The sequence below is a fragment of the Bos grunniens genome, chromosome 4 (assembly GCF_055505025.1).
Source record: "Bos grunniens cultivar Pamir isolate PY7600 chromosome 4, Bosgru_T2T1.0, whole genome shotgun sequence".
NCBI lineage: Eukaryota > Metazoa > Chordata > Mammalia > Artiodactyla > Bovidae > Bos > Bos grunniens.
Window position 1 is genome coordinate 10749057 of NC_141168.1, and position 20509 is coordinate 10769565.

At 39.7% G+C, this 20509-nt stretch overlaps 1 protein-coding gene across 2 annotated transcripts in view; it reads right to left on the minus strand.

Annotated features, from left to right (window-relative positions):
• CNTNAP2 (contactin associated protein 2) overlaps positions 1-1164 on the minus strand; it is a 2322173-nt gene extending 2321009 nt beyond the window's left edge. Inside the window, exon 1 of one of the 2 annotated variants that reach the window (XM_086398240.1) lies at positions 818-1164. In XM_086398240.1, the coding sequence (XP_086254366.1) occupies positions 818-914 (97 nt within the window). In that variant the 5' untranslated portion in view covers positions 915-1164. The remainder of the gene's footprint in view (positions 1-817) is intronic. The other variant, XM_086398244.1, reaches the window with a different exon arrangement.
• Positions 1165-20509: the final 19345 nt, after the last annotated feature.

Genomic DNA, 20509 nt, shown 5'->3' on the forward strand with positions numbered 1-20509 from the left:
TTTCTAACCTCACGAACAAATGAACAATCTTTTTCAGAAAAAGCTAGCTAAAACACACAGAGATAAACATACTGAAGAGCATTTTTTTTTTTTTCCAGAAAACTCTCAAGAAATCTGTTCACTACTGCATTAGAGATATTTTGCATTGCCTGTCCCAAGTTCCAGACTGCGTTACACTCCATTGCCAGGAAATTAAAGCGATTTCTGTTACAATACTATATTCACTGTGTTTCATTTTAATAAGCAAGTACTAAACGGTCGTTAACTTGGGGTGGGGGTGACAAGCAGAAGTCCATAGGTGCCCAACCTGCTCAAAATAAGCTCCTTTCCCACTCCCGAAGCCGTGCTCATTTAAAGTTAAAACCATAAATAAACTTATTTTTGCCACGGTTTCACTTTTCATCTTCCCTTGACCTATCTAAGCCCAAGGCAATGAACTCCGTCTACACAAACAGACCGAAGTGGAGAGAGAACTCCTAAGCAGCCGTCACCGACACTGTACCACTCTAACCAAGCGGCCGCCAACCCATCTCCATGACCACAAACAACTTTCTAGAAACATCACCAGCATCAACCACCCTCTCTTTCCCTGCAGCCCGGAGCGCGGGGTTTGGAGTTTTCCCCTGCTGCAGCGGCCGCCAAGTGCGTGACAACCTAACCACACACACACACACAAACACACACACACACACACACGCATCAGCCGGGCGAGACCTGCGAAGGCACCTCCTCGGAGTTGGTACCCGGGGCGGGTGGAACATCAATGCGGCACTGAAACTGCTCCAGCGCAGAGCGAGGCGGCGGAAGGGCTACTTACGGGACGTGGCGGGAGCCGTCCAGGCTCTGCAGAAGATGCCGCCAAGCAGCCCGAGCCACAGCGCTGCCCCGCAGCGGGCTCCCCGAGCCCCGGGCATCCTTCGCCTCCCGGCTCGCGGTACTCCAAAGGCTCGCTGCAGAGAGGCGCCGTCCGTCCGTCAGTCTCTCGGAGGGCGATGGGCCGTCCTCGGGCACCACGGAAAAAACCAAGACCCTTCTGCGTCCTTCTTCTTCTGCGCTCACCCGGTCCGGGCTCCAGTCCGGAGCAGCAGGGCGATCGCAGCCTGCCTTTTCCCTCCGCGCGTGTTGTCTCGCCTCTTGCTCTGCGAACCAATGTCAGGGGGAAAGAATTCAAACCGAGAAGGAAAAAAAAAAAAAAGGAGGCGGGAGGGGGGGAGCGGGAGGCGGGGGGAGGAACAGAGGAGGGGACTCCTACCCCGCCCTCTCCTTCTCAGGGAAAAAAAAAGAAAAATCACCAGGGGACGAGGCAGAAAATCAGAAGAACGGAGGATGCAGGAGATGGGGGGAGCGCGCGCGCGGGGACGGCGGCGGTGCTAATGCTGCCGCTGCGGGCGAGCGCTCCCCAGCCGGCCGCTGGGCAGCGGGACTCGGAGGGCTTCCCGGGCGCCCGGCAGCTCACATGGAGGGACTGTGTTTGCGCGCACGGAGCACGCAGCCCCGCGGCCACGGGCGGGCGCACGCACGGCCTCAGCGCGGCGCGGCGCGGGGCAGCATCTCCCCGCGGCCGGAGGGCTGGAGACGCCGCCGCCGCCGGCAGCGCCAGGGAAGCGGGGCGGCGGGCGAGGCAGGGGGCGGCGGTGGGGTGGGGGGGCAAGCCCTCCCCTCTCTCTCTCCCCGCGGCTCCAGGCCCCTCCCCGGCTCTTCCTTCGCCGCCGCCGCCTCCTCCTCCTCCTTACCGTACCCCTCTGGCTGTCACAGCCCTTCTGCCCTGCCCTCGCCTCGCGGGGAAACAGCCGCGAGAAGGAGCCCACGGGCCCGGGTCCATCGGCTGGGGCGGGGGCGAGGAGGGGGGCGCGCGCCTCTCCCCAACCCCGGGCTGGAGGCGGGGCCGAAGTTGGGAATTCGCGGGGTGATCGCGGAACCCGGTTCCAACCCTGGCGCCCCTCACCTCCCCCCCCCCCCCACCCCCCAGCTGCAGGAAACACCACCCCTGCGCTCGGGTGCCTTCTCTCAGCCGCCTCTCCTCCCCTCCAGACAAGAGATGGTACAGGCTCCGGGAGCTCCGGCCCCCCTTGGGAACCAGAATCAGGAGTCCGACAGGCAGGTCTTCCGAGTGGTCCTAACACCAAGGGACAGAGCCGAGCATCCCGACAGGAGCAGCGCGAACTGCAGACGCTGCTAATGCAGATGTTTTCAATATGTAATTAATTCCTCCTGGTACATATGGACGCGTACACCCAACCCACGCTGCGGCCAGGAGAACTCCATCTGAGCGAACGCGCACACAAACAGACCCAAACACAAAACTGAAACAAGCGGGCATAAGGATAACTACTTCAGGGTGTCGGATGCGTTGCAAGTACTGAGAATTGCGAATATCTGGGGAGACCCAGATTTTCTGCTCATACTCAGATCATTTCAGTCATAAATTTCCGGCTCTTCTCCCCAGCTCACACCTCTCCACACCCCATCCTCCATACAGTTTCCTTCCAGCCAGTCTACAAATAGTACTGGGATGCTTATGTCTCTGCAGAACCAATCCTTTCACTGACTCTACTGACACCGTTAAGAATTATTGGTCATCTAACTATCTAACGATGTTTAGGGAGGAAAAAAGAGGAGGAACCATGTCTTTGGGTGTTATGCAATGAATAAGCATTCACCTTTCAAGATAAATAAACATTTTATGGAGACTTGGCTACTCCTGGAATAGACTCTGAGTTGAATATTATGGTTAGGTCTCAGAAAGGTCCACTGTAAACAGTACAGTCTGTTCGCTGCATAATTAGTATGGTGGTAACGGGGCTGAATCAGCGTTCTTTAATAGAGCTTTGTTTCTTATTGATTTAAAGGGCTGTTTTTGTCCTAGTAAGAACTGCAGATTGGGTACAATCTGGGAAATGAAGACACACAACAGATGACAAACATGGGAAACTGCATCCTCATGCTAAAAAACTCGCCTCCTATCAAGGGATACAGGAAAGGCATTCTTATGGACTATAAAACGCTCCTTTTCTGTTTTAATTTCCGCAGACGGTCAGACTTCAGTGAACACTTGCAAAGATGCTGTAGTGGGGAACTGTTGTCAATCATTTGTAAGAACCCAAAGAAACTCGTCATAGGGAAAAAAAAAAACAAACATGAGGGAGCACAAGTCAATGTTTAAACAATGTATGTCTATTTTAGCTGTTGCCCTAAATGCCACGAAAGTCATGTTATAGAAGACTAGAAGTGAAAACAATTGAAAATATGGCCATTTCAGTATCTCAGTGGATGCTATTCAGTGGGTATCTATCTCAGGTGGGTTTAAACTGGATCCGTTTCTTAGGGTACTGAGCAAAAAGAGCTGGCTGTAGATTTCTTTTTTTTTTAATATAAATTTATTTATTTTAATTGGAGGCTAATTACTTTACAATATTGTATTGGTTTTGCCATACATCAACATGAATCTGCCACAGGTATACACGTGTTCCCCCATCCTGAACCCCTCCCCCAACTCCCTCCCCATCCCATCCCTCTGGGTTGTCCCAGTGCACCAGCCCCAAGCATCCAGTATCATGCATCGAACCTGGACTGGCGATTCGTTTCATATGTGATATTATACATGTTTCAATGCCATTCTCCCAAATCATCCCACCCTCTCCCTCTCCCACAGAGTCCAAAAGACTGTTCTGTATATCTGTGTCTCTTTTGCTGTCTCGCGCACAGGATAATCCTTACCATCTTTCTAAATTCCATATATATGCGTTAGTATACTGTATTGGTGCTTTTCTTTCTGGCTTACTTCACTCTGTATAATCGGCTCCAGTTTCATCCACCTCATTAGAACTAATTCAAATGTATTCTTTTTAATGGCTGAGTATTTCTACTTAATTGTTTTGTAATAGAAAATAACATACCTGGGGGTATTTTTATCCTCCCCAAAGCATTCTGACAAGTTTGAAAGCATTTCTCTCAAGGAGTAAAAACAAACAAAACATAACATTTTTTAATGACACACATGTAACCCTGCAACACCACTGTGCTGTATGTTTCCTGTCAGAGTGAGCTAAGAATCTGCCTTCATTCATGCTCAATGACTTCACCATGTTTGAAAGTTAACAATGTCACATTCTTTGTAATGCAACTACTTTTGTTTCAAATTTCTGTTAACTTGATCTGGACATTGGGATTCATAATTATACTTAAAGAAATAAGACTTTAATAGTTTTGGGATCACACATTCTTTAGATTCTAATGCTACCATCTCTGCATCAGTTCATCTTTTGCATTGTTAGTTATTAAGAAGCTTCTTATTGACTTTAATTAAGACTATTAATGAGAAGGTAGGAACTACTAAGCCTGTTTGGCCTGGTCAGCCTTCAAGAACCTGTAAAACTGACAAGCCAAACAGTAGATTCAGGATAGTTCCACCAGAAGGCAATTAGATATGGTAAACATGGATTATCTTATGTGTATTACATTATCTTTGCAAATAAAGACAGTATATAATCAAACAAAATGTTTCTTCCATCTGATATAAGGTCAATAAAAGTTTGAGAAGAGTAAAACTAAATAGGCTGAACTATCAGAAAGAAAAAACAAAAACATGCTGAGGAAAATAGATGGTCAAGGGGCATTATTTTGGAAGTAAAGTAATAGAGAGTATGATCTGATAGATGATCCCATTTTCCCATCACCCAAGTCCTCTTCTCTTCTTCTACAGAAATTATTGGGCTCATTTTATATTAACATCACCCCATAATTTGAACAAGTTATTGCTTCACCAGCAATATATTTATTATTCATTTATGTCTTAATATTTGTTGAGTTTTTACTATTGTGGACATTGTGTTAGATACTGTGATTATATCTCTGAGTAAGCAGATAACACTTTGTCCTCAAAGTTGGTAACTGTAATCCATGGGATTGCAAACAGGCATGACTGAGTATACACACACGCACCTAAAGTGGCTGTTGAATGAAACAATGAAAATATTCAGGACTTTTCAATAAGTAGAGAAACAATTGGCATATTTCTGGGTGTGGCCTTTGGAGTGTAATTTCCCAGAAATCAAGTTGTACAACTGTGCCCAGAAATCAGTCAATTCCCCCAGAAAAATGTGTCTCACTTGCCACTCTGATGGTATACTCCAAGAATTGAGTACCTGGATGTATAGGCTTTGTCTGGGATGCATTTTCTAGTAAGGAGGAACAGAATGAGGTCAAGTCTTATAGGAAAGCCTCCGCTGTACAGAAAATCACCTGGAGTCTGGGCCTTTGGCGATGCTAATTGGCCTTAGGCACAGTGAGATACTGCCCATCATAATCAAATATTAATTGCAAGAAAGCCTGTTTGAGGAAAATAGCGTAAACTAAAAGTAGCTTTCAAATTTCCAATCTATCTTAAAGGTCTCAGAGAAATGTGCGACAGCTAGTGTTATTTAGATTATACTCTCTGAAGATATTGGTTTAGTAAACAATTCATCATTAATGATTTATCAGTTTAATATTAATGGAAAGTTGTGAAAAGGTGGTCTTAATGTATGTGTAAAACATTTTTGCAATCAATGATCAGGGTTAGGAAACTGGGAGGAAAATGACTAAACCAGTAAGTAATATTTAGAATATAAGATCTGATCTTAATCTTTACTGCATTCTTCACTTTCTGGACACTAGCTTTCAATTGATTATGGTCTAATATGTATGAATCGCATAACCTAGAATAAATATCCTTCCAGAATTTCAATTAAAAATTACCTTTTTCTATGGCATTTTACTGCTTTAGCTCTGACAAATCCAACTCACAGTTTATGTAGTGGTTACTTTAAAAAAATCTCCCGTTACTTGATGATCTCACAATTTAAGGAAAACATAATTTCAAATGAGCATCCTCAGAAAAATACCATATCTTTGAAAAGTAAAATGCAATATTTATTTTCACACAGGAATTACCAAATACCGGACATGAATAAAAATACATATCCTTTGAATATCAATTTGTATGGTTATTTCTTATTAATATTATGGATTTAAAGAAGGAAGAAGAAAGCTATTAGAATTGACATATGTTTTTATTGTCTTATTTATCTTTAAAGTGTTGTGATGTCAAAGCTAATCATAATTATAGACAAGAAAGAGGAGGATCAAAGAAAAAAAGTGAGCAAAAGAGAGATAGAGAAGAAGAGTTAGTCCACATCTATGACTTCCTAGTGCTAAACACCTATGCCTGTCTGTGCTCAGTCGCTCAGTCATGTCTGACTCTTTGTGACCCCATGGACGGTAGCCCTCTAGGCTCCCCGGGCCATGACGATTCTCCAGACAAGAATACTGGAGTGAGTTGCCACTTCCTTCTCCAGGGGATCTTCCCAACGCATGGATCAAACCCAGGAATCCCACATTGCAGGCAGATTCTTTACTGCTGAGCTATGAGGGAAGTAAAAAGCACAACTTCCCAAAACACCTATAAAAGTACCTAATTACTCAAAGGAATGATGGCTAAACTATAATTATTTAGCAGTGAGTGTGATTTTTATTTTTCTGTAGATTCAAAAACTTTTAAAGCAAGTTCAATATTTGTAATGTCTCAGTTTGATTTTAAAATTAGAGTTTTATTAACATAAGAGATTAACGACCCAATCAAAAAATGGGCCAAAGAACTAAATAGACATTTGTCCAAAGAAGACATACAGATGGCTAACAAACACATGAAAAGATGCTCAACATCACTTATTATCAGAGACTTGCAAATCAAAACCAAAATGAGGTACCATTTCACGCCAGACAGAATGGCTGCGATCCAAAAGTCTACAAGCAAGAAATGCTGGAGAGGGTGTGGAGAAAAGGGAACCCTCTTACACTGTTGGTGGAAATGCAAACTAGTACAGCCACTATGGAGAACAGTGTAGAGATTCCTTAAAAAATTGGAAGTAGAACTGTCTTATGACCCAGCAATCCCACTGCTGGGCATACACACCAAGGAAACCAGAAGGGAAAGAGACACGTGTACCCCAATGTTCATCGCAGCACTGTTTATAATAGCCAGGACATGGAAGCAACCTAGATGTCCATCAGCAGATGAATGGATAAGAAAGCAGTGGTACATATACACAATGGAGTATTACTCGGCCATTAAAAAAAATACATTTGAATCAGTTCTAAAGAGGTGGATGAAACTGGAGCCTATTATACAAAGTGAAGTAAGCCAGAAAGAAAAACACCAATACAGTATACTATCGCATATATATGGAATTTAGAAAGATGGTAATGATAACCCTGTATGCGAGACAGCAAAAGAGACACAGATATACAGAACAGTCTTTTGGACTCTGTGGGAGAGGGAGAGGGTGGGATGATTTGGGAGAATGGCATTGAAACATGTATAATATCATATATGAAATGAATCGCCAGTCCATGTTCGATGCATGATATAGGATGCTCAGCGCTGGTGCACTGGGATGACCCAGAGGGATGGTATGGGGAGGGAGGAGGGAAGGGGGTTCAGGATGGTGAACGCATGTATACCTGTGGTGGATTCATGTTGATGTATGACAAAACCAATACAAAAAAATTTTTTTTTTAAAAATGAGAGATTAAAACTAGCTAAAAAAATAGGTTACCAAAAAACACCTCAAGAAACAAAAGTTATATTCAAGGCACAATAACATTAAAAAGAAAAAACTACCACACCCAAAACACAATAATATTAAGTGAATTACTTTTGAGTGTTATAATCACACAGAAAGGAGAGTCAGGTGATCCTCCAGGAATCCATTTATAGGATGATTGTTGAATCTGGTCTCTGGGTCTTTGTTTCAGCTCTGCAACCCTCTGTGACATACTCACAAAATACATGCTTCATTTCCTCATTTATAAGATTAGATTTGTATTTATACCAATTACATTATTCTAAGAATTACAAATAATTTATATAATACGCCTGGTTCATTTAGAGTGTTATTATTATCAATGATACAAATGAATGATACAAAATTCTATACTGAAGTCAAGTTCATTCCTCCATATATTTACACTACAAATTTCATTCAAAAATTTTTGGATTAAAAAAATAAGACTTCAATCAGGGAAAAAAAATATTTCTTTAAATGCTATACTATGTAATGCCTACCTTTTGAATGCCCAAACATCTAAGATCTCCAAATTTTTCCTTAAGTATTTCTTGGTCTTTCAACTTCCATTTTCCTCCTATCAATTTTTGATAATGCCAGGCCCACTGAGAAAGTTGAATGGCATCAAGAGCATTTAAAACACAATACAAGCATTACATTAAACTAGTAGCCTAGTTAGACCAGGGAGCATAATAAAGCAAACAGGGTACATTGTTCTGACAATCTGGACATTTTAAGAACAAAGCAAATAAACAAACAAAAGAACAATGAGTGTTCTAACTGTAGGAGTTACCATCAATGATTTGAAACTACACATTGCTGAGAACATTCTTTTCACTCCATCCAGGAAGCTGAGTTGACTTAAATCTCTGTACAATTTATTTATTATGTCCTCAGTTTGCAGTGGGGAAGGTATTGAGTGGAGCAGGCGTGGAGGTGATAATTACTGCCTAAACGTTTTCAGCTAGTTTGCAGAGTTACTGCCAAACATTTAAAGCTAGATTCCATAGTTTATGGTGTTCCTAATTCCCGTGAGGTTGCAGTGCCTTATCAGGCAATAGGAAATGGTCTGGCCTCTTTTGCTTATGCAGAGTTGAAGAAAATCACAGGACCTATAGTGGTGCTTTATATCATCTAAAGGAAACCAAGAATAAATTCTATTTCACTCTAATCTGTGTGATAATTGTTAAATGAATTTCAGAGATGGCTTTAACTACATGCTTCAGTGTAAACATGGTTCTTTCTTCTAAAAAATGTTTTCTCTGTTATGTATTTATGTTCTCCTAGGATAGCAATTCTATCAACACCTAAATAACTATGGTATTATAATTAAACAATATGTAAGGTATTTATGTAATAATCTAATATTTAATGATTTCTTGGTCTATTGAACTTTCTGCTTGATAAGCATTTAGTCAAGAATGGGGAGGAGAGAAGGAAAATGGCTTTTCCATTTATGTCTTATTTAACAGTATCTCTCATGTATAATTAGCTCATATATACCTGCTTTAGTATGTTGAGTAGATAGACATAATTGAAATTTTCTTTAATAATTCATAAATTTGGTAATGTAATCTTTCATTTTAACTGCTTATGTTATAATTGATGGTGTGAGGTCAGATTTTGTTTTTCTGATCTCAGAATTAGTGTGATATCTTTCAAATTTGCTTTTTTCTAATCTTCTCTGCATCTTCTTCAAGTCCTAAGGGCCCGCCCAAGCAGCAAGTTGGAACTGAACTTACCCCTTGAAAGATGACTGTTCACTCTCTTAAAAGACTTGATGGAAATGAGGTCATGATGAGGGGCAAAATGCACAGAAGTGGATGATATTTGAGATACGCTGAAGTTTTAATCTGGTCTATTCTTTTTTTTTCCTTTGTCAGAGTGACATAACTGCTGTAGCTAAGAAATAGTATGAGATGGTTCAGTTCAGTGGCTCAGTCGTGTCTGACTCTTTGCGACCCAATGGACTGCAGCACACCAGGCTTCCCCATCCATCACCAACTCCCGGAGTTTACTCAAACTCATGTCCATTGAGTCAGTGATGCCATCCAACCATCTCATCCTATGTTGTCCCATTCTCCTCCTGCCTTCAATCTTTCCCAGCATCAGAGTCTTTTCAAACAAGATCGTAGTAAACAATTATTTGACTATTTAAGGTTCTGTGTGTTCATATCTCTCTGGGACCATGGTTATAACTTTTCTGGATGAAAAGACTGTCTTTCATAAGTAACTTCAAGTCATATTGTATATAGGCCAGTTCTCATATTTTCAATGTATGCCATCTTCATAAATGCTAAATACAGGAGATAATGCCGGTCTACTGTAAGTTCCAGTCACTAACATTAAGCTAATTATTGGTGGTTACTATAAAGGTTATAGACTGACCTGTTGGTATTTTCATTCCACAGAAGGTTCTGCATCCTTTGTCCCTCACCCCAAAACTCCCATTAGAGACTAAAAGTCATGTACAGACGTCTGCTTTGGGAGTCACTGAAATAAATTAGCTAAAACTTTCATTTCCTGAGATAATTTAAATTGTGTGTGGAGGAGGATGAGAGGGACAAAATACACATGGATCAGATTGTTATAAGCCTATGCATATTATTCTCAGTTTAGGTATAATCTTGATAAATATACTGATATACTTTGCATTTAATAAATCATGAGTAATACCACATGCCAACTCTTAAGTACTCTCCAACATGTAGCATACTTCATGAAAGTGAAAGTGAAGTCGCTCAGTCATGCCTGACTCTCTGCGACCCCATGGATAGTAGCCTGCACCAAGCTCCTCCGTCCATGGGATTTTCAAGGCAAGAAGTACTGGAGTGGGTTGCCATTTCCTTTTCCAGGGAATCTTCCCAACCCAGGGATCGAACCCAGGTCTCTCACATTGTAGACAGACGCTTTACCATCTGAGCCACGAGGGATGTCCATACTTCATAGTCACTCAATTTGAGAGTGAAAGCCACTATCATCTACTTTGAAAATATTTGAAATATGACAGTGTTCATTTTTACAATGTATTAATATCTAGCAGTGTTCATTTTTACAATGCATGATATCTAGAGTTAGGGAGAAATGCTTTCACCACATTGCTTCTTTAAAGTCATATGTTTGTGGAACTGTTGCTTACATTGCCATTGGGGTGAGTTACCAAAAGAATGGGCTCAAGGGAGACTTTTCTGTTCTTTCTTCTGCCAGAGTCCAGGACTTAAATTCCACCAGAGGCAGGAAAAACTGGGAATGGCTTAAACTTGACATTTAGTAGCCGCGCAGTAAAGTATTCTCAATTGATTAAAATGTGACTCTTGTTCAGTCATTTGAGTTATTGGTTTATATGTGTTATCAGAAAAACATCTTAAGAATTCTCTCAATTTTATTGATGAAAAAACTTCGACACCTTTTCTTGTGTTTGCTCTCCTTCTTAATGTTAGTATTCTGGTAGGGAAAGTCCTAGGGTAATTTCACCCTAAGATAATTAACTTCACCCCAAAAAGATCTTCTGGGTTAAGATCGCCAATTCTGATGATTGTCCACTGACTCCTTAGAAAGGAGGATGAACACATACACAAAAATAAACTGAAATAGTAAGACAAAATCTGACGACTTCACAAATATGCTTGGAAAGATCCAAAGCTATTGTATGAAATCATTCTGTGACCTCAGCCTCACTCTCTCAACCTGCCTTCTCAAGTCATCATCCCTAAAGCAAACAAATAAGTATGTTCCATCCTTTCCTCCTCATCCAATTTGACATCCTAGAGGAGAATTGGTAAGCAGTTTATGACTCAGAAAAAAATAATAAGGACAAGTGGAGGAGTGGGTAAAAATATAAAGCTTAACGACACATCGTGAAGTTTGTCCTGGGGAAATGGCATTGGAACCGTTCCTACTTAAATAAATTTCAGAGTCTCTTGGACTTCAAGGAGATCCAACCAATTGGTCCTAAAGGCAATCAACCCTGAATAGTCATTGGAAGGACTGATTCTGAGCTGAAGCTCCAATATTTTGGCCACCTGATGTGAAGAGCCAACTCCTTGGAGAATACCAGGATACTGCAAAAGAATGAAGGCAGGAGGAGAAGAGGGCAACAGAGGATGAGATGGTTGGATGGCGTCACCAACTCAATGGACGTGAGTTTCAGCAGACTATGGAAGATAGCAACAGGGAAGCCTGGCGTGCTGCAGTCCATGGGATCTCAAAGAATCGGATGCGACTTAGCAACTAAATAACAACAACAAATTGTGAATTGGGGGTTCAAATCCTTATGGATTCACAAAAATCCATGCTTTTATACACACAACTAGCCAGAATGTTCCCAGTGTGCCCATTTGAAAGTAAAATGGGATTGCACAAAGCAAAACTCAAAATTTCAGAACAGAATCAAACTTTACTGCCTTCAGTGGTAGAAGTGAGAAATGCAGTTGTATTCCTGTGCTTTGAGGAAGACCTTTTAAATAAATATTTAGTTAAAGCAGATACCACATAGATTAGGAATTCTCTGGGTAAAGCGTTCTCATTAACTCATTTCTCAAATGAATTCTCCTCTCATCACTACATTTGAGGATTATTAAAGAACTGATAAAATTGTGATATAATAATTAACAAACTAATTATCTACTCCAGACTACTTTGGAAAGAACATCTACAGAAAAAAAATAAGTAACTTTTCCCCCTTATTTAACTTCAAAGATCACATAGCATATGGTTCTTATTTTCAGGAAAAAAAAAAAAAGAGCATGTGTATGAAACAGAGAGAGAAACAAAACAGAGATATTTTAGCTTCTCCAAGCAAAGTAAAGAGGGAAATTATCTACATAATTACAGCTATCAACCGAAGTTGCTTATAGTGTAGAAAAAAATTTAAAGATGGCCATATTCCATTCTCATTTTAGGGTAAATAATAATAATTAAAACAGAAATCAAAACCAAATAAACAGACTATTATCAGAGCATGAAATAGCTTGCAAAGGTCTAAGTCTTGAAACATCTATCCCTGAATTGAGACCATTAGCTCATATTCTATAGTGTCTGTAATGTTAACTATGTAAAATCAATGGAATAAAACTGAATGAAGGAACATGTAGTCTGTAACAGGTTACTTTCGATTCCCCCAAAATAACAATATTGATTTTTAAACATAATCAGAAATGTGATAAATTCAAATATTATCTCAACTACTGTACTATTTTTTCTCATAGTTCTTAAAATACAGAGTGATCATGTAAATTCAATAAAACACTTATTAAAACATTAAAGGAAAGATTTTGAAGATCTTAATATTTAAAGCAATCCCCTAATTACAGTTTTGAATAGCACTTATAATTACTTTTAAAAAATCCTTAGAGAAGATGTCAAGGTAGAAGAGAAAAGAAGTTAAAACTAAAAGCAAAGCAAAACAAAACTGTAATTTACTGTTTATAGTCCTATAGCAGGCAGAGTGTGAGATGAAGTGTGACCAAGGTGATATGATTTGTTTTAGATTAAAAAATAGTGTAGAAGTACTTTCTCTTTTGTTTTAACTGAAAGACTGCTAAAGAACATGGGTATTTCCATACACCAAGGAAAGAAAATGCCTGATTAATCTAAAAGTTGTGATTAACCTACTGTTCACTCAAATTTTGTACCTTCTGTTTCACCAGGAAATAATCTCTAATTACCCCCACACTCCAGGAAAAATACAAATATTTATAAGGTGCTCTGTTTATATTCAAAATAAAAATAAATTTAATTGATACCAAGAAAAATAATTTTATGATTTAGATAAGATTTATTGACTGGCATATCACAAAGAACACTGACACATCTTTTCAACCATTAAATGTTAATATCTGGGCATTTTCAGAACTGGCAACAAGGAAGGTGTTTCCTTTTTTCAACAAGTACATTTGTCTAGCATTTCAAAGACCACAAGATACATTGAATTTCATCTCATTTCATCCTTGAAACACTATTTCTATTTTCTTTCTACTGTTTGGGGGAAAAGAGTATCAGATAAAATGAGAGAGAGATGCAAATATCTCAAAGTTTTATTCTCTCACTCATTCATTTTATGCCACAGAGTCTGTGACTGGTCAGGCCTTGTTCTAGGTGTTGAGTATAGAGCAATAAACAAGATCATTAAGATACCGGATATTCTAGGTCTTTCATCATATTAGGATGGGATGAAATATTATGCAGTGATAAGTGATTGATTACAATTAAAATGAATGTGATTTAATGATTCTTGTTGTTCAGTTGCTCAGTCATGTCTGACTCTTTGCCACCTCATGGACTGCAGCATGCCAGGCTTCCCTGTCCTTCACCATCTCCCAGAGCCTGCTCAAACCCATGTCCATTTAGAATGGTGATGCCATCCAACCAGCTCATCTTCTGTCATCCCCTTTTCCTCCTGCCTTCAATCTTTCCCAGGATCAGGGTCTTTTCTAATGAGTCAGCTCTTCACATCAGGTGGCCAAAGTATTGAAGCTTCAGCATCAGTCCTTCAGTGAATATTCAGGATTGATTTTTTTTTTTTAGGACTGACTGGTTTAATTTCCTTGCAGTCCAAGGATTAATAAGGACTTCTTGTGGAAGTGAAGTTTTTTCTTGCTGAGATCCAAAGAATAAATCAATCCTATGAAAATATAAAGGAGAAGCATTTCATCTTCTTCTTTTTCTTCTCCTTCTCCTTCCCCTCCCACTCCTCCTTCTCTTTATTCTTCTTCTTTGCAAAAGGGATATCTTTTTCAAAGCTATAAAGAGGCAATGCATTTAATATAATCACAATGTGGTAGCTTAGTTTGGTAAGAGGCCAGTGAACAAGGGGGAAGCAAGTAGCTGATGAGGTGTTCAAAACAGATCAGGACCAGGACAGGAAGCAGAGACGCCAATTAGCAAAGTCAGGCCAGATAATGGTAGCTTAAACTGCTATAATTCTAAAGGAGATGGAGAGAAATGGATATATTAGGTAAAATTTTGAAGTAAGGTCAAATGACCTATTAATGGATTATATGTGAACAGAAGAAATCCAGTATGCCTACTATTTTTGTGCATTTATGTATCTATTTTTAATTTTTAATCAGTAACTGTATGTGTAATGATACCACTTACCAAAAAGAGAAGGGTGAGGGCAGAAGAATATTTGGCATGAAAAGAATTATTCTCTTTCAGATAATTAAAATTTTGTAGTGCTCCTGAGAAATTCAATTACGGATGTCCAGTATGTCGATAGATGTTTGGTCTGGAGTTTGAGATAATAATTGGGGATGGAAATAAATTATATAAGACTGTCTGAAAATGAATGTGAAGATATGGAAGGGAAGGAATGTAACAAGCGTCTTAGAGCATTCAAATATTCAGAAGTTCAGCTGGGCAAGGAGAAGAAGCAGAGGTGACTGAGATAGCATGATCAGTGGCTGGGAAGAAAACCAAAAGATTTTGTGTTACAAAAATTAAGAAAAGCAAGAGATTTGAATATTGAGATAGAATGAAATGAATTATTTCTGAGTAACATTCATGAACCCTTTTAAATTAATTTTATTTTCCCCCTCCTCCTCTTTTACCCCCACCACTTTTTTTTTTTTTTTTTTCATTTTTTTCTTTTTTTGTCCCCACTGCATAGCATGTGAGATCTTAAGTTCCCTGACCAGGGATCGAACCAGAACCCCCTGCAGTGAGAGCATGAAGCCTTAACAACTGGAACCCACTGGACCCCACCATTTTTTAACACATACTAATGCTTCCATGTTTTAGGAGTGAACAAAGAAACTGCCTTTTCTAATTTGGACAGAGAAAGGTCTGGAATAAAGATCACATGAGGACAACACAGGGAGAAGATGGCCATGTACAAGCCAAGAAGAGGACACCTTGAGCTTAGACTTAGCCTTCAGGACAGGAAGAAAATGAACTTCTCTTGTTCATACTGTCCAAGCTTTGGGACTTTGTCATGGCAGCCCGAGCAAACTAACACAGGGAGAAAATAGTTTTCTACCTGACACAGTTAAGGTGGAGAGTTACACAAGATCAATCCTGAGTCCTAAAGACAGTTTCTTTGAATTCTCTTTTCCACCTTTTATGTTTCTCTTGATGTATAAGAATGAGAATTGAATGAAACAAGAGCTAAGCTATGTCACTTAGTTGAGTAGTCAGGCATGGTAGCCACAGCCGGTAGCTCCACTGCCTTTCCTGCAATCTGTCATATTTGGTTAAGTGTTCAATGAAGCTGCTCCTTATTACAGATTGTACCAGAATGCTGGCGTAGAACTATGGAAATGAAGTTAACCCATCTTCAGTCTCTAGAGTAAATTGTAGAGCCCTGGTTCCATCCAATTCCCTTCATGGCATGGGAATCATCTGTCAAAACAAGTCAATATCAAGCTTCTTCGTTCAAAAAATTTTACCATTCTCAGAGCTTCAACAATCAACTGTTTCCTTTTTAGATTTATAAATAGAACAGGATCTTCCCAAAATGAAACTTTGGGGATTAATAGAATAACCTTTGCAGGATTCCCATCTCGCCTGTGTGTGTAGTTCACAAAACCATAGGGACTTTGAATAGGGTGAGCTCTACAAACTGCTTGATGTTTTCCAATCTCATTGTACTTGAGTTTTCTTTTTTTAGCCATGGTGGCCGGCATGCAGGATCTTCGTTCCCCAAACACGGATTGAACCTGAGCCCCCTGGATTGAGAGCACAAAGTCTGCCAGGGTAGTCCCATGTGCTTGAGTATTAATATACAGTAATGCATATGCTGCTGCTGCTGCTGCTAAGTCGCTTCAGTCGTGTCCAACTCTATGCAACCCCATAGAGGGCAGCCTACCAGGCTCCTCCGTCCATGGGATTCTCCAGGCAAGAGTTCTGGAGTGGGGTGCCATTGCCTTCTCCGAGAAATGCATATAAGTTACTATAAACTATTTTTCTTATCATTTCCATTTGTACTAAAGTTAAAACATTGAATTGATTTTTTTTCTGGCAATTGTGGTTTTTAGTAGGTCCTATGACCTTTGATTTGAAAAATGTTCTAAAATCTTTATTTAAAGTAGTGTTGTGCCTTCTGGGAATGATTTCTCATCATCATGACGGTGGATTTGCGTGGTCGTCTTCTAGCAGTTATGCATTTCCAAAACACGAGACCCCAAAGACAAGATTCTCCTGCTTCTTCAGTCTCCAAATTATTTTAATTTTAAAGTGATTACAAAGGAAGAAAATACTTATTAGATGGCAGCCAAAGGGTGCCATCTTTTATTTAGATGTGCAACCACTTCAACAGTTTTTGAAGAACAGAATGAAGGCCATCTCTTCAGTGATGTGACTCTCAATATCCTCTAACTGGCAAGCATGTTTTTTCATTCTTTCTACCTTAGACCTGAAATTCAGCATAATTAGTCATATCTATCTGGGCTGCTCAGAAGCGGGCTTGCCCCCAAGCTCAATTTTGTGGCAGTAATCTGGTTTTTGACATATTATTTAGCATATACATATAGCATTTCCTAAGTGCCAGAAACCATTCTAAAACTTCACAAATCTTAGCTCATTTTAATTTTTACATCCACTATTCTATCCCCATTTCAGAGAACAGACTGAGGCACTGACAAGTTGATTTGCTCAAGGTCAGTTGCCTGGAGCCGGCATATTGCATATTGAGTGCATATTGCATATTGAGTGCAGCACTTTCCACAGCATCATCTTTCAGGATCTGGAATAGCTCAACTGGAATTCTATCACTGCAGGGAGCCAGCGTGAGGAACTCCGCCCATGACAAAGGTCATGAGGAAGGAGGCTTGGCATACGCAAAGGCGGGATCAAGCCTCAGGAGTCCTCCATCTACCCCCAAAACCAGAGTCTGCCTACTTTCTGCTTTGTGCTTTCACCTACACCTCTGACTTTATGGAGGGCTGTCCCCCACTACCTCTCTGAAAAAATAGTTAGCTTACAGCTCCAGTTAATAATTCCTGGGTGTGACAGTGTTTCAACCTACAAACTCCTTTGGAAATCCTCTAGCCTGCCTGAATAGGTTTTTCTAGCCACATGTGATTGTTCAGAGCCTCCCAACTGTGAGAGGCAGGAGATGTTCTAAACTGTCTAAACACAGATTCTTTTGAGTAGTTAAAAGATTGATTAGAAATTGTATTGGTGAAGGGATTTTCACTTGTTGGGCCAATGTTTGCTGCTAAGTTTCCATATCCCTTACCTGCTGTGTCCCTGGCAGTGTATTGATTAATATAATTGGTGTAAGTAGTAGCTTTAATGTTTGTAACCTGGGACCCTTGAGTTAATTCTTTTTCTTGTTATAGCCCACCACACCTTTGCTCTGTAGGAATGCAACTTTATCTAATGCTTTTTGGAGGCTGGCGCCTGACTTTAGAATAATCACCTTTAGAGAAAAATAAGTTTCTTAAAATGTTAACAGGCCTCTGGGCCAGAAGATGATGCAAATCACCTAAGCTTTTGCATATGATAAGTTTGCAGGAAGAAAGCCTGGCTTACTGCAGGACTCTACCCCTTCCCCCATTATCCTCTATGCATAACTTAAGGTATAAAAACTACTTTGGAAAATAAAGTGTGGGCCTTGTTCACTGAAACTTGGTCTCCCCATGTCGTTCTAGAACCTTCTGGCTGAATTATTCAGCCTCTTTTCTTCACTGAATTTTCCTACTGAGCTATCCTTATTTCAGCCTCTTTTCTCCACTGAATTTCCTCACTGAGCTATCCTTATTCTATTACTCTTTATATCCTTAATTAACGTTTAATTAAGCAATTGTTTCCTGATCCTCGCCGACGCCGTCCCGCTTCGAATTCCCTGGATCCACCGGGGCTGGACCCCGGCAGTCAGTAATATCCAGTAAGTCACAGAGCCTGGATATCATTCTTTGAAAGCTGCCATTCAACAAGTGGAGGAGAATTCTGCGCTAAAAAGTGGTGAGCAAAAAGATTTAGGTTCCCTTGCTTTTTTTCATAGAAGGATCTTTAGGTTTCCACTTCAGTTAGATAAGATTGATCATCCTGTATCAGATATGAATAATCGACTGAAGATTGTATTCAGATAAAGATCAATTTAACTGTTGGAAATACATGGTAAATTACATGAAAGTTGCAATTGCAGTTTTCCTGTAATAGAAGAGTAGGAAATAAAAGACACAATAGGTATTATTAACATACTATGACAATTTGAGAAAGGGAGTGAAGGAGGGAAGAAGGGAGGGAGTGGGGAAGAAAGAAAAAGAGACAAGAGAGAGGGACAGGGGAATTTAGAGTAAAAAGCAGAAGAAGAAAATGTGAGGAGACCAATGACTGATGAAAAACAAAGGTGAGCATTTCTTGTTCATCAGTTCCCAGCAAATTTCTAGAGTCTGATATTATTTGTTTTTCTCATTCAAAGATTTGTTTAAAACAGAATCCTTCTTCGAGGCCAGCTCAAGCCTCCCCAATTTCCAGGATTGTTTGTCCTGGAAAAACTGAACCAGTCCTGATTTCTCCCTTTCTGGATGGATTTCCTGGTTTACACATGGTCTTGCATTTTTTTTCTGTGGCTTCCTCCATTTGACCATACTGCTGCTGCTGCTAAGTCATCTCAGTCGTGTCCGACTCTGTGCGACCCCATAAACGGCAACCCCATAAACGGCAACCAGGCTCCACCGTTCCTGGGATTCTCCAGGCAAGGACATTGGAGTGGGTTGCCATTTCCTTCTCCAATGCATGAAAGTGAAAAGTGAAAGTGAAGTCGCTCAGTCGTGTCCGATTCTTCGCAACCCCACGGACTGCAGCCTACCAGGCTCCTCCGTCCATGGGATTTTCCAGGCAAGAGGACTGGAGTGGGGTGCCAGTGCCTTCTCTCCATTTGACCATAGAAGGCAGTGTAGAGCTTTGTTCACATGGTTTCTATTTTCTAAATGTGCACAGATCATTTTAGTCTTTAAAGTAATTAGAACATCATGTAAACACTTAAGACAATGATCCAGGGTCTATGTATTGACGGCTTTTTATGAATGGATGTTGTTGCTAGGGGAGGAAAGCTGCTTATATATAAATTAATAAAACTATTGTGAGAAGATTCTGGTGAAATGGAAATAGTAGAAGATGAATGATAAATAAAAATACCTACTGGATGAAAACATTATTATTGTTATTGATTTTGCAGTTCCAAGTTTCGTTTATTTGTTTTTATTTTTTAAAATTTCTCAATATTTTAGCATTTCCTGCTATCCTTTGTTGACTTCCAAATATTACCGTTGGTTCAATATTTACATTTGATCTCATTTTCTTTCCTTTAATAAGAATTCTTCTTGAATATGAGAGACATTAGAGTTTTGCTTGATTTCTCTGAGCACTTAGAGTTTGGGATCTGTGTCACATATTTTTCTGTTTGTTACAGTATTCATATTTCCTGTTACTGTCTCACGTTTCTGATGGTCATGCTCAACTGAAAATTTACACTAAAGAAATCGATGCCCGCAGAATAAATGTCTAATCTATATGTGGGTTTTGAGGAGATCTGAGAAACTGGGTAATGAAATTCTTCCGATGCTGAATATATGGCATTTCATTGTAGAGAACATACATTATTTCAGTGCATAATCACTTAATATCCTAATTTAATCATAGTTATCAGTAGGAAAGGTTGCAATATGTTTTTCAATTTAAATTCATACAAATGAAGAGGAAAACAAGGAAAATAGAAATTAGAAATTACAGAACCAATGTATTATAATTATGAGTAATCATAAATCTGAACTGCAAAATGTTCACTGGCCTATACTGATTTTATTTCACAATAGTCAACAACATTTTAAAAAAATATATTGCATTTGAAAAATACATTTTATTTAAAAATACATCATATTTTATAAAATACAAGGTACATTGCAAATACTGACTTTCACCTAGAGAAATCTACTTTTTATCTTAATAGTTTTATGTTT